The 14,638-nt window shown below is 50.4% G+C and overlaps 1 protein-coding gene across 6 annotated transcripts in view; it reads left to right on the top strand.

Moving 5' to 3' along the window:
* Positions 1-148: 148 nt before the first annotated feature.
* Positions 149-14,638, top strand: part of MGAT3 (beta-1,4-mannosyl-glycoprotein 4-beta-N-acetylglucosaminyltransferase) — a 33,026-nt gene continuing 18,536 nt past the window's right edge. For 2 of the 6 annotated variants that reach the window (XM_074941604.1, XM_074941599.1), the window contains exon 1: positions 3,257-3,361. Coding sequence is in view for 1 of the 6 variants with exons in the window: in XM_074941598.1 (XP_074797699.1) it covers positions 3,272-3,351 (80 nt within the window). In the remaining 5 variants the exon portion in view is untranslated. Of the gene's footprint in view, positions 286-1,412; positions 3,362-14,638 lie in introns of those variants that run through there. The other 4 variants (XM_074941603.1, XM_074941600.1, XM_074941598.1 and 1 more) reach the window with 4 other exon arrangements.

A 14,638-nucleotide genomic window follows, 5' to 3' on the forward strand; every position in this document is an offset into this window, starting at 1 on the left:
CTGCTCTTCCTGGGCTGCCCCCTGCACAGGGAAGCGGCGGCGGCGGCGGCTGCCGCTGGGGGTGGCGGGTAGCCGCGATCGCAGGGAGCGAGAGAGGGGGCGCGGGCGGGGTGTGTGTGTGCGGGGGGGGGGCGCTGGAGGCCGGGGCTGAGCCATGCCGGGGGGCGGCTGCTGGAACCAGGGATGGGGCGAGAGGCTGCCGCAGATCTCAGCATCTCCCCGCCGGGGGCCCAGGAAGCCGAAGAGCCGCCGCCGCTGCTGAGAGCCAGCAAAGGGGGGCGATGGGTGAGTGAGAGAGACGCCCCCCCCGACTCTCCCCCACCCCCCAACTTGCTTAACCTCCCCCGGCCTCCCATCGCCTCTCCTTCCCATGCCCACTATCCTCCCCCTCTCTCTCCTAGCTGCCCTCTCCTCTCCCCTTTGCCCAGCATCCGTCCTCCCTCTTTCCCTCTCCTCATCTGCCCTATCACCTTCTCCTACATCCCTCTCCTTCCCCATCCCGCCCACCCCCCGTTCCCCCTCTGTCATCCCTTCCCTCCTTACCCTCTTCCCTGCTCCTCTCATCCCTCCTTTCCCCCTCTCTCCTCCTGACCTCCTGCATCCCCTCTGGCCCCCGTACCCACCCCCAATCTGCCCCTTCCTCCCCCCCTCCCCCCGTGTGTGTATGTGTTGCCAAGAGCTGGGGGGAAAAGTTTAAAGGGCTGATCTTGAAAAAATGAGCAATTTAGAGCAGGGGGAAAGGGGCCGGGAAGTTGTTTGTTCACAGGGGGGCTGAGAGGTTACTGGCCTCCTATCTGTCCAAATTGGGCCAGCTCCTCCTTTCAGCATCCCTGCTCCCTCCTCACTACCCCTGCAGGCGTCGCAGGGTGGAGGGGAGGGTTTTAAAATCCCTCTGGCTCCCCTATGAGTCTCATTTTCTTTCCCTTTATGTGTGTGGCCTACAGCCCCTACCCCAAGAACAGCTGTAGCTTCTGCAAGGGGAAGGAGGAAATCTCAGCTCCCCCCTCCCAAGCATCTATAGACGCAAAGCAACCTGTGTCTGCAAGAATGTACGGTGATAATGTCTTATATAGGCTGCCAGGGAGAGAGATGCTTCCCCTTCAAACACCCGATCATCCCAGCTTCCCACACAACAAAGTGTCGGTCCTGGGGAGGCAGAAGAATATGTCACAACTCCCCTAGCCATCTCTCTGCCACCCCCGCAAAACACAGCCTGAGCCACACCAAGCGAGGAGGGGAGCCTGCAACCCAGGCATTGCAGCAGGAGGCCCATCTGCTGCCCGCGCTCTCCGTGCCAGGAGGGTACTGACTGTGCATGTGTGCCAGCCCTGCAGCATTCTATAGGGAGGAAAAGGAGTATCTGCACGGGGGCTGGGAAGGAATATAAAATACAGATAATCAGACATCGTCTCCCTTCAGTCCCCATGTCAGATTGATATAATCCCCCATCAAGGGCTGGGCACAAAGGGACGTGGGCTCTGCGTCCCTCCCCAATTCTGTAGGGCTGCTGGTAATGCCTAGGGAGTTGTTAGCTATAAATATCTCTATATTTGTTCTAAAGCAGTGTGTGTGTGTGTGTGCGCGCAATTTTGCCATCGCGAGATCTGTTTCTCCACACAAGCGTGACAAAGGTGATGGGGGGGGCAGAGTGTGTGCTGCAGCTGCAGACCTGCTTAGACAGCTCGCAGAGATGAGAGAGAGACAGAAAGAGAGGCAAAGCAGGAGGGATGGAGACAGTACTGAGCTCTGTCAGCCTGTGTTTTTATCAAGGGATGTCTGGTGACAACGCTCGAGAGCAGAACTTGGGTCACCAGAAAGTCCTTCCACATCTCCCAGAGCAGAACTCAGGTTACCAGGACCTCACCCTTGGGAGCAGAGCTTGGGTCAGCTGGAAAACTGACCCCCAAAAGGGCAAAGCGTTGGTCACTGAGACACCCCTTCAGAGAATGGCACTCCGGTCACCAGCAAACCCCACCACCAGAGCGTGAATTCAAATCACCCCAAATACCCACTACTACTGCCGCGAGGAGCACCGCTTGAATCACCAGGAACCACCCAGTCATGCGAGCAGATCTCCAGTTGCCACAGACTCCCACCCTGGCCTGCAGAGCTTGAGTCATCACAACCCGCACCCCCAGTAATGGAGCTGAAGTCACCTTAGCTGGAACTCCCACTCCCATCCCCTCCCCCCCCAAGACAAGAATTCATGTTATCTGGGTCCCTCCCTCAAACCTGGTGCTTGAGTCAATTCTGAGCACCTCTCCCATCCCCCAAGAAAAATCACTTGTAATTCCCTGTGGATGGAGCTTGAGTCACTACCAGCTTCTAAGAGCAGAGCTCAAGGTAACCTAGGACCCAAAATTAGAGCTCAAGCCAGCTGAGAACCACAGCCTGTGAGGGGAGCTCAAGGCAACGGAAACCTCACTCAAGAGCGCACCTCCAGAGTCCCCACTCCTGAAACAGAAAATAGTGAGTGTGGGGGACATGTTTTTAAACCAGGATTGGACAAAAGCAGTCCTCTGGGTCTGTTTCTGGGAATCCCTTGATTTTCCCCTCCTTTACATCCTTACAAACATCCTTTAGGCACTGAAGTAGTCCCTGTCCTTATAAACAACGGACAGAGAATGAAACCTTGAGTCTAACGGCTGGGCATCACAGAACTCCTGCTCCAATCTTTGGTCCTGCCTCTCCACCCTGAGATGGTTCTGCAGTAGTGACAGGAAATCAGCTGCAGGTGTGAGGTTCCCTCCTGCAAGGATGCTCTGCTGTACCTGCATAGCTGGGTGTTAATCCTTTGGATGTACAAGAGACCCTTCTGGAGACAGAACGTCCATCATCAACAGAGGTGAAAGATCCTGACCTGGGGTTGTGGGGAGGGGGCAGATGAATGCCTGAAGGCCGGCTCCTAATGTGGTGACCGAGCTGCTGCCTCTGACGTGTCTGGAGACACACAGTGCCTTTGGTCCATGATGCTCTTGAAGCCTGCCCAAGTCTGCTGTCCGGAACACTTTGAGCCATTTTGGCTGCAGTTTCAAAGCTGAGCCATGGCCTCTTCCTCACAGCAAACGTCAGTAAGGTTGGAAGAAGAAATAGTTCCCTGTGCTGTATGAACAGACTTTCTGAGCAATGCAATCAAGAAGAGTTGGTCTAAACTGGGGAGGGGAGGTGGGCTGTGTGTCAGGGCAGGCCCACAGTCATTTGGGGTCTGCCAGGAGTTTTAAAATAGGGGCCCTCGTGCCCTGCACAGGACTTTGAAAACTACACCAACTTTATGGCACTTCTGCTGAAGATCCCTGTGGAACTGAATCTTCCCTGCGGCTGCAGAGTCAGTGGACACCTATTACTAGCCAGGTGTGCATGGGTGAGTGTGACTGGACTGGTCACTTGTGCGGACAGTGTACATGTGAGGTTGAGTTCATTGTGCATGTGTGGTATTGTGTCTTTGTGAGCACTTGTGCCTGTTTGTGTAGTGGGTGCATGCATTGTGCCTTTGTGCATGTCTGGGTGTGTATTGTGGGCCTGGGGCAGGTATGTATGGGCAAAGACTGGGAGTGTCCAATAATGCATGCATTTACTGTGTGTTTTCATGTTCAGGGTGTGCATTTGTATGTACAGTTTAAGTCTGCAAGCCCATGTGGTGTCTCTGTGTGGCTGAGCGTACGGCACGTGTTCACGATTGCGTATAAAGGTGTAGTTGTGCATAGGCAGTGTGTGAAGCACACACGGGTACACACTCTCTCTTTCTCTCTCCCACTCCTGCATTAATTTGTTAGCCAGGCAATAAACTCTGCATTGGGTCAGGGTTCTCAGCACCCTGTGCCTGGATTTCTTGCTATTCTGAGAATACCAGCTTTAAGATAAATGCACCTTCCCTCCTCCCCTCCCCAAATGATGTCTGTCTTCTCCCCCACATCAGAGCAGAGGGAGGGAGGGAGGGAGGGGAGTGTGGTGGTGGTGGGCAGGGTGAGGGAGCTCGTGCCAACATTCACCAGGGCTGGTTAGATTGGAGATAGGGTTATTTGCTCTGAAATGAGCCCTTTGTACATTGTTGGAATCTATGACCCAATCAGAAAGGGATGTGGCTGGAGGAGGAGGAGGAGGTAGTGCTGAAGAAGACTGGTACAGCTGACATTAACTCCAGGGCAGGAAGTGGAGGGGAAGATAGGGAGTTACCAACTGGCGCAGGAACCTGGGTCATTTCTCTGAATCAGTCCAGGTACCTCAAAGGGCCTGTCTACATTTCGAGCTTCCTGAGGTCACTGCATGGAGGGGAGATAGGCGAGCCCCTCTCCACCCCCAGCTTGGCTGGCCCCTTAGCCCATCCCTGGCACTATTCATCCTGCTCACAGGGTGCAGTCTCCAGATGGCTGGAGGCTCAGCAGGGTGCATCTAGCAATGAGAGGGTTAATCTGAAGTCAGGGAATGTGCGGGGGGGGGAGGGGGTGCAATGCAGCTAGCTATGCAGGTGTGTGCTAAATGTTTTCCATCTTGCATTCACTTTGGAGGCTGGTGGCACTGACAGAACCGTTCAGCGTGGGGTGGGGAAGGAGTCCCCTTCAGGATGGGACCAGCAGGCAGTGCTGAGGAACACTGACAGAACGGCAGGGAGGGGTTACACAGGAACCACGGGCAGCCTTCCAGGTTAGGGTTGTGGTGCATTGACAGAGAGCAGCGTGAGAGTGCCTGTAGGAGGAGGTGCTGCAGGCCGGGATTGTGGTGCATTGGCAGAGCTGTGTAGCGGCCCAGGACTAGAAGAGCAGTGGTTGCTGGAGGGCAGGATTGTGGTGCATTGGAAGAGCTGTGTAGCGGCCCAGGACCAGAAGAGCAGTGGTTGACAGAGCTGTGACGGCCCCCCTCCCTATGGCAGAAGGAGATGGGTTTGTATTGGAATTGTGGTGTAGTGATACACTCCCTGAGAAGATAGAACTGGATTTCTGCCCCTCCCCTCCCATTGGGCTCTGGCTGCAGCTCTCAGGAAGCAGGACCTTGACTCCACGGATCTCATCAGACTCCCTGATACCACTTTGCAATGCTAACCCTTTGTTTCCCTCAAGCCTTTCCTGAGAGCAACAGGTGCCTCTTTGGCTGCAATGCCCCCTCCCCAGCCCTGAAGCAAAGGGGATAATTTTGCCCAGACACTTGCCCAATTGAGTACCCCCCCCAGGAGGAGGCACAGCACTCTAGTCCTGGCTTTTCCTTTGATGTCTCCCCACTGAAGCATATAGCCTTGGGCAGGCAGAGGAAATCAGCATGAGGAAAATCAGTTTCCCTGTGGGCGGGGAGGGGTTTGTTGCATCTGGGTAATGCACTAAACAGCCACCCCAACCCAGGGTGGGATCAGCCACTGATGCAGGACTTCCTGCTGAGGCAGCTGACTCTGCACACAAAGACACTCACCTCCTGTGCTTAGCAGTATGGGGAGCCCAATTAATCAGTTGCTTGCTTCCTTGGCTGGCTCTGGGCTAAGGAGTACCCAGCCCTGTGTCTGTCTGTCTAGGATTTTCTCTGGTACCCATCATTGTAGTATTTGAGCACCTTCCTTCTTTCTGCAGCAGCCCCCAGCCTGGAAGGACAGCGCTTGTCTTACTAGCTTTGGTTGGATGTGGGGAGGGGTGACTGTCCAGGGGGCAAAGGTGACTGGGGAAGCACCCAGGTGTCCTTTGTAATAATCATCACAATACTTAGCACTTCTCTGGCAAGTTTCACCTCATGATCTCAAAGGGCTTTACAAGCATTAACTGATTTAGCCTCATTAACTAAGATACTCACCTCCCTCTGATTAATTAAGGGAAATAAGTCCTGTGAGACAGCTGTGTTATCCCTATTTTACAACAGAGGAAACTGAGGCACAGAGAGGTAGTGACTTGCCTAAAGTCTCTCCCACGTAGTGTTGGTAGCAGAGTGAGGAATAGAACTCCCTGGTCCTGACTGCTTCCTCATGAATGGTTTCATCAGTGGCCCAGAAGACACCTGCATGATTGGTGCTGCTGTGTTGATTCTGAACTGTTTTGCCAGATCAAGATTCCAGCCCCCCCCGTCCCGCCCTCCCCTCACCTATCACCAGATCCGTTCCCCCATATTGGCTTCCCCATCAGTGCTATTTTTTCTAATTATGTAAATCCCTACAGGATAGGCCAGGACTAGTGGGGTTGGAATCAGAACCCTGAATGTATTTGGGGCTGTGGTGTAACTTTAAGTAGACTTTTTCTTTTCATAATGGCAGTTTTGTAAACCTCAGCAAGCAAACTTGAGATGCATAGAGGAAAAAATGCAAATTAGTCATGCTTCAGAAACCCTCTTGCTTCTGTGAAACCTGTGATCTATACACAGACACTTGTTGTGTTGACTCTAGCCACATTCTGGTACCTTGTTGTGGCATTAAAGCTATTGGAATTGAGCTGCAAGCGAGAGAGACAGCAGGCCTGAGAGAGAAGAATGAAAAGGAGACCCCCTTTTGGATGCCACTCCCTTTGAGAGAGGAGCTGAAGTTATGCTGCATTGTTCAGAGGCAGGAGAGAGGGTTAGGGCAGTGCTTTCTGTTTCTCTCCCACAGCCACCACCAGTGAGGCATCCAGCTGGGCAGCAGGTGAGAGGAAGTAGTTCATAGAGACTGAGTGTTTTGAGGTGGAGGAGTCTTGGATCCTCTGGGAGTTTGGTTTCCAACAAGGGCAGCTCTTTGGAGGGAGGCTGAGCATAGCATTTGTGGTAATGACAGAGTGCTTGGTGCTGTACAGAGTAAGAAGAAACCCACATCCTGCCCTCAAGGAGCTCACAATGGGAAAGAATGAAAACATTGAGGGTGTCAGGCATCTAATCCTTCCCTTTTAGGATAAGCCTTGATACCTGTGTGCCTTGAAGGGAACATTGTGGATCATGCTTGGTTATTTAATGACCCTATTGCTTGAGAGAACATTTCCTTGTCCCTGCCCAACATTTCCCCAGAATGTATGCATTTCTGTAAGGTGGGGGTTTGCTGCAGGGAGGGGGGTAGAAGACACACCTCCTGCCTTCAGACCGTCCTCCCTACTCTTTCCGCATGCTGCTCTGCCTCTCCATTGCCTCCAATATGAATATGTCCAGCCAACCCCTTCATGTTCCAACTGCCTCCTCCTTTCATTCTCCCTGCGCCAGGGCCAAACGAACTGGGACCTCCTGCTAGCTCCCCTACTGCTTAGTGCAGGTGTGCAGATAAGAAAAAGAGATGCCATCACACCTGGCTCCAAGGAGACACTATCTGCTCCCTAAACCCCAGGGGTTAATATTGAGATTCTCTGAGCATTTTGGGGCTGGGGAGAAGTTTCCCACCTCTGTCATCCTCCTGCTGTTTGCTGCATGACTGTAGATTTGTCTGTGGATGCTCAGATACATACAATCCATACGCAGAAGTGTGGTCTTGAATCCTTGTCTAACAGCAGCTTCTGGAGCTATGGGTGACGGCACCTGTATTCAGCATGGCCCGGGGAATGATGGGATTGCTTCTGCATAATTTAACAGCCTTCTGAATAATTCATAGTGCAGTTGTGCTATGGAACAGTCTTCTAATTTCCTGTAAGCGCTGGAGGTAGCTTCCATCCAGCACAGGAAATTATTGCTCAGTGATGAGGAAGCTGTGCTTGTATTCCTATCTGTCTCTGCAGCAGAGCACACCCAGGACTCCTATCCTAGCTCAGGCATGCTGTGCTGCAAAGTATTCTGGGGACTAGGGATGGATGGGGTGGGAGGCTCCATTGTTGGAGCTGTGTGTATGTAATAGCAGGGCGGGATGAAGCTTGGGATAGGATATATAGAGACTAAATTCCCTTCTTACCCCTAGCAGAGGGAGGTTGCCATAGGCCAGATTTGGGCTTCAATTGTGGGGGGATGCAAGAGTGGCTATCTTAAAAATTCTGATTGCTAGTCCAAGGCCAGCGTACAAATAAGTTCATCATCCTGAAAGCAGTTGCTGGCCCACCAGAGTGTTTCCTGCCTTGGCAGTTCATAGAATCGTAGAACTGGAAGGGACCTTGAGAGGTCATCTAATCCAGTTCCCTGCACTCAGGGCAGGGCTAAGTATTATCTAGACCATCCCTGACAGGTGTTTGTCCAACCTGCTCTTAAAAATCTCCAATGATGGAGATTCCACAACCTCCCTAGGCAGTTTACCTTCATGATACAGCAGACTTTAGAGTCATCTCTTTCTCTGGTAGAATCTAAGTCAGTGACACAGAATATCTTTTACTGGCCCTCACTCACCTTGTGTCTCTCATATTCTGGGACCAACACAGCAAACCACACAGGTAGTGTCTGAAAGTTCTCAGATTTGCTCAGTGGCCTGTATGAAATGACTGGGGGAAATTTCAGTCGTGTTCCCAGTGAACAGGAGTCCACATCACAAATATCACCATTACAACTAGTTGGCGGGGAACTCCCGCATGGGCCATGGCAGCAGAGGATGAGCCAGGCAAGCAGAATTACCTTCTTACCCCTGCAGGTGGCCACCCAGCATAGGACAAGGCACACTAGCTAGGCAATGTGAATGCAGATTGCACTGCTTGTGCTCTACTGGTGTTATAGAGAGGAGACTTCAGTTTCCAAGGATGTCAGGCCGTAATCATTCAGCAGTCGTACAAACTTGCGTGCGCACACACACTTCGTTACCCTCTTGGGTTTGGTTTTCTTCTTCCTTCACTTCATTTCCGCTCGGTCTTCAGTAGCTGAGATCTCACAAATGGCTGGAGTTAGAGATGAACATGTTTACAGCATTTAAAAGCTGGTGGGGGGGAGAGGGAGGAACCAAGCCAGTCATCAGAAATATAGAACTGTAAAGGTCCAATAGCTCCAGTCCATCAGGGCTAGCTACACATGTAGTACTGAGAATGAAAGCTGGCCTCTGTGTTTTTCAGCTGTGTTGGGTTAGTTTGTAGCTTTGGTACTTTGTGAGAGATCACAAACTCTCATTGGTTCCTTGGTCTGGCAGTGCCTCTCTTTTTCCTTCCTCCTCGCACTGGTCCAGGACTCAGTATAGAAAATTCAGAATTTTGGACTAGAGTGAGTTTCATCCCATGCAGGGAAAGTCCATGATTCAAATCCCTCAGGGAGCAAGGGGTTCTCTGGGGCAAGGCTTAGGGAGAAGAGAAATGAAGCCCAGCCCTGTATGGAGACTGAGCTGGCTTTTGATGCTTGGCTCAGGAAGAGAAGGTTTCTAAAGCTCCTGATTCCCCTGAAAGTGCTTTTGGGTGGGGCAAAATTACTCCGGTGACATTGTCCTGGAGTCTTGAGCTGGTCTCTCAGTCTGCATTGGCACAACAGATTTTAGAGTTTAGCAAGATGTCCTTCACCTCTCCAGGAGCACTGGTGCTAGGGACGTGTGGGTTTGGTTTTAGGAGAAAAGGAGCATGAAGTTGTAACACCAATTGCACTAATTCCTCTCCAATCTGGATTTTGGGACCAGTCAACTTGATAGAGGTGGGTGGATTTCACTAACTAAAAAACAGGATCCTGCTTATTTGGAGGAATGTTTATAGGGCACTCCACAAAATATGCTTCTGAGTTAAGTGTCAGAGTAGCAGCCGTGTTAGTCTGTATTCGCAAAAAGAAAAGGAGTACTTGTGGCACCTTAGAGACTAACCAATTTATTTGAGCTTAAGCTTTCGTGAGCTACAGCTCACTTCATCGGATGCATTCAGTGGAAAATACAGTGGGGAGATTTATATACATAGAGAACATGAAACAGTGGGTGTTACCATACACACTGTAACGAGAGTGATCAGGTAAGGTGAGCTATTACCAGCAAGGCGGGGGGGGGGGGGGACTTTTGAAGTGATAATCAAGGTGGGCCATTTCCAGCAGTTGACAAGAACATCTGAGGAACGGGGGGGTGGGGGGGTGGGGAGGAAATAGTTTTACTTTGTGTAATGACCTCTCCCAGTCTCTATTCAAGCCTAAGTTAATTGTATCCAGTTTGCAAATTAATTCCAATTCAGCAGCCTCTCATTGGAGTCTGTTTTTGAAGTTTTTTTGTTGAAGAATTGCCACTTTTAGGTCTGTAATCGAGTGACCAGAGAGATTGAAGTGTTCTCCGACTGATTTTTGAATGTTATAATTCTTGACGTCTGATTTGTGTCCATTTATTCTTTTACGTAGAGACTGTCCAGTTTGACCAATGTACGTGGCAGAGGGGCATTGCTGGCACATGATGGCATATATCACATTGGTAGATGTGAAGGTGAACGAGCCTCTGATAGTGTGGCTGATGTGATTAGGCCCTATGATGGTGTCCCCTAAATAGATATGTGGACACAGTTGGCAACGGGCTTTGTTGCAAGGATAGGTTCCTGGGTTAGTGGTTCTGTTGTGTGGTTGCTGGTGAGTATTTGTTTCAGGTTGGGGGGCTGTCTGTAAGCAACGACTGGCCTGTCTCCCAAGATCTGTGAGAGTGATGGGTCGTCCTTCAGGATAGGTTGTAGATCCTTGATGATGCATTGGAGAGGTTTTAGTTGGGGGCTGAAGGTGATGGCTAGTGGCGTTCTGTTATTTTCTTTGTTGGGCCTGTCCTGTAGTAGGTGACTTCTGGGTACTCTCCTGGCTCTGTCAATCTGTTTCTTCACTTCAGCAGGTGAGTATTGTAGTTGTAAGAATGCTTGATAGAGATCTTGTAGGAGTTTGTCTCTGTCTGAGGGGTTGGAGCAAATGCGGTTGTATCGTAGAGCTTGGCTGTAGACAGTAGATCGTGTGGTGTGGTCTGGATGAAAGCTGGAGGCATGTAGGTAGGAATAGCGGTCAGTAGGTTTCCGGTATAGGGTGGTGTTTATGTGACCATCACTTATTAGCACCGTAGTGTCCAGGAAGTGGATCTCTTGTGTGGACTGGTCCAGGCGGAGGTTGATGGTGGGATGGAAATTGTTGAAATCATGGTGGAATTTCTCAAGGGCTTCTTTTCCATGGGTCCAAATGATGAAGATGTCATCAATGTAGCGCAAGTAGAGTAGGGGCATTAGGGGACGAGGGCTGAGGAAGCGTTGTTCTAAGTCAGCCATAAAAATGTTGGCATACTGTGGGGCCATGCGGGTACCCATAGCAGTGCCGCTGATTTGAAGGTATACATTGTCCCCAAATGTGAAATAGTTATGGGTGAGGACAAAGTCACAAAGTTCAGCCACCAGGTTTGCCGTGACATTATCGGGGATACTGTTCCTGACAGCTTGTAGTCCATCTTTGTGTGGAATGTTGGTGTAAGGGGCTTCTACATCCTTAGTGGCCAGGATGGTGCTTTCAGAAAGATCACCGATGGATTGTAGTTTCCTCAGGAAGTCAGTGGTATCTCGAAGGTAGCTGGGAGTGCTGGTAGCGTAGGGCCTGAGGAGGGAGTCTACATAGCTAGACAATCCTGCTATCAGGGTGCCAATGCCTGAGATGATGGGGCGTCCAGGATTTCCAGGTTTATGGATCTTGGGTAGCAGATAGAATACCCCAGGTCGGGGTTCCAGGGGTGTGTCTGCGGATTTGTTCTTGTGCTTTTTCAGGGAGTTTCTTGAGCAAATGGTGTAGTTTCTTTTGGTAACCCTCAGTGGGATCAGAGGGTAATGGCTTGTAGAAAGTGGTGTTGGAGAGCTGCCGAGCAGCCCCTTGTTCATATTCCGACCTATTCATGATGACGACAGCACCTCCTTTGTCAGCCTTTTTGATTATGATGTCAGAGTTGTTTCTGAGGCTGTGGATGGCATTGTGTTCTGCATGGTTGAGGTTATGGGGCAAGTGATGCTGCTTTTCCACAATTTCAGTCTGTGCACGTCGACGGAAGCACTCTATGTAGAAGTCCAGTCTGTTGTTTCAACCTTCAGGAGGAGTGCACCCAGAATCCTTCTTTTTGCAGTCTTGGTAGGAAGGTCTCTATGGGTTAGTATGTTGTTCAGAGGTGTGTTGGAAATATTCCTTGAGTCGGAGACGTCGAAAATAGTACAAAAGGTTTTCTCCACTCCCCCCCCTCCCCCCCGCTCTCCTGGTGGTAATAGCTCATCTTAAGTGATCACTCTCGTTACAGTGTGTATGGTAACACCCATTGTTTCATGTTCTCTATGTATATAAATCTCCTCACTGTATTTTCCACTGAATGCATCCGATGAAATGAGCTGTAGCTCACGAAAGCTTATGCTCAGATAAATTTGTTAGTCTCTAAGGTGCCACAAGTACTCCTTTTCTTTTTGAGTTAAGTGTGTTAGGCTTGTTTTTTTCATACTGGAAAACTGCCCCTTTTCAGGATACCATATGTTTATCACCAGTGTGGACCAGCCATTGGAGATCTGCTCAATAGGGACCTTATTTCTAGGGGTATGGCACTGCAACCCAAAGGCTTGGTTAGCAGGGGCCTTGTCAATAAGAAATGCCTGCAAACCAGAGCAAGACTAGGTCTGCGGAGCCCATGACGCTCTAACCGAGCCTTTATTTGTCATTTTAGTGCCAGCCTGGGACATTTCAAGATAAGATACCAAGGAGCTCTTCCTACTGTATTTCTTTCCAAAAGTAATAAATAAGTGAAATTACATAATAGTGCGGCTGGGATTACATTGTCAGGGTTTTGTTTAAACCCTGAAAGGGGAAATGGAGAACAAAGGAAAAATAAATAAGGCCTGTTCTTGGTCCAAGTAAAATTTCCATGAACACACACAACCCTTTCCGGAAGGAATAGCACTCTCTGTGCTGGAGGTAGCTTCTGAAAAAGAGAGAGGGAGAGAGGCAGAGGGGGGCTTGAGAGAGAGACTGACAGAACCCTAGAGGAAATGTCTCAGCATGGAGTCAGGTTTCTCTCTTTCCCATGAAGAAGGGGGTAATGCTTTTTGCATCAGATTGGCTGATTGCTAGACATTCACAGCAGAGGAGGGGGATCTGTAGGCTGCCAAACAGGACCCCTGAGGACTGAAAGAGAGAGAGAGAGAGAGAGAAAAAGGAGGAGGCGGCGGCTGGGAAATTTATTCCAAGCAGTAATAGATTGGCTACTGTGGGAACGTGAGTATGCTGCCAAGCCTCAAGTGGAGCAGTGATGGACGGGGCCAGGGTTGGAGGGCCAGCCTCTCCTTTCCTTGGCTGCTCTAATCCCACCAGCATTCCTTTTTATTTCATGGCCTCTCTTGATTGTATGTATGTATGTATTTATTTGAGTTGTCTTGGAGGTTTTATTATTTCCCTCCTTAGAGATCTTTTATCTGATAGATGAAAAAGCAACTGACAGAACCTCCAAAAAAACTATGGCAGCTGGAGGCAATCCTGCTTCTCTCTGTCTAGGTTTCCATTCTATGCCCATCACCCTGGTATCTGAGCTGCTTCTTCAAGTATGTGTCAGTATGGATTCCATACTGTGCCTCCTGGGCATGAGAGCGGAGTCATTTTGAATGGCAGTGTCCATTAGGAGCCCTATGCCTACTCTTGCTTCAGTGTGAGGGCCTAAAGGTCAGAGTAGCTGCAACCCTCCTTCAGTTACCACTTAGAGTCTGTGACAATGAGAGGCAACCTGGACTGTCCAACCTGCTGCTGTTCCTTGAGCTTCAAACTTAACCTTTTTGTGAAGAAATTGCTCATCAATTTCTTATTACTCATTTATTCATTACTTTTCCTTGGATGTTCCACACAAAAAAAGAAGGAGCAGAGGAGCCCCCCCATCCACCCTCCACAGCAGGTCAAGACACGTCACACCAGTCACTGGCATGCAGACTCTAAACCCACAAGGTTTAAATGCTGCCCATTGTGTGACAGTCTTATGCCTGGAATTGATGGGCACAGCAAATGTCTGTTCTACCTGGTGGAAGGATGTAACCCCAGCAATTGCTCTGTCTGCTGCTCCTTCTCATCCCACACCCCAAAACAGAGAGATGTGGCTCAAATTACATCTCAGAGCAATCCATGAAGATCGTGTCTGATCCCAGAAAAGACATCCTCCAAACCAGAGTTGAGGAGGCTATTTACAGCATGCACCCCAGTAAATGGCCACCATACCTCTGGTTCCAGCAGGAGGAAGAAATCTGAAAGGGTGACAAGACTGCTGGTATTGGCGCCAGGATCCTGGGTGCCAATCACCCAGGTAACAGTGGTACAGAGCCTCTGTGCTGAGTGCATTGGTCTGACTCTGGAGCAAGGAGACCTGGCACATGCACTATCCCCTTCAAGCACTGAGCGACAGACCCCCATTGCGCATGAACACAGTTCAGAGTGTGCAGTGTGCATACCCCACAAGGAGGGCCTGAAGCAATTTTCCAAAGGCAAGTCCTCCAAATCCTCATAGTCAAAGGACAGGAGCAAGGCACTGGCTGCGAAAGAGGCTTGGGAGACCACAGTGCCAGCACCAGTGTTGATACTAAGACCAGCCCTGGTACCAGTGCCAACCATTAAATCCTTCCCCATACCAAGATACAACTTTGAGGAGCTGCTTTCACCCCTCCTTTTGGCACCAGAACCAACACAGGCACTGGCAAGATCAGCCCCAAACCCACAACTAGTGGTACCCCTATTCCTGGAGATGAACTTCTCCTCGCCATCTTCAAGCCAGTCCTTCTTCCCAACTGCAGGCAGGGAATCCTCTCCATTAGACCAGAATGGTACGTAAGGGGAGGTCTGGAGGTGCCCTGTACTGGGCCCTATAGGTGACTGGCAGTGGATGGGCCAGCCACAA

This window comes from Natator depressus, chromosome 1 (genome assembly GCF_965152275.1).
Source record: "Natator depressus isolate rNatDep1 chromosome 1, rNatDep2.hap1, whole genome shotgun sequence".
NCBI classification, from domain to species: domain Eukaryota; kingdom Metazoa; phylum Chordata; order Testudines; family Cheloniidae; genus Natator; species Natator depressus.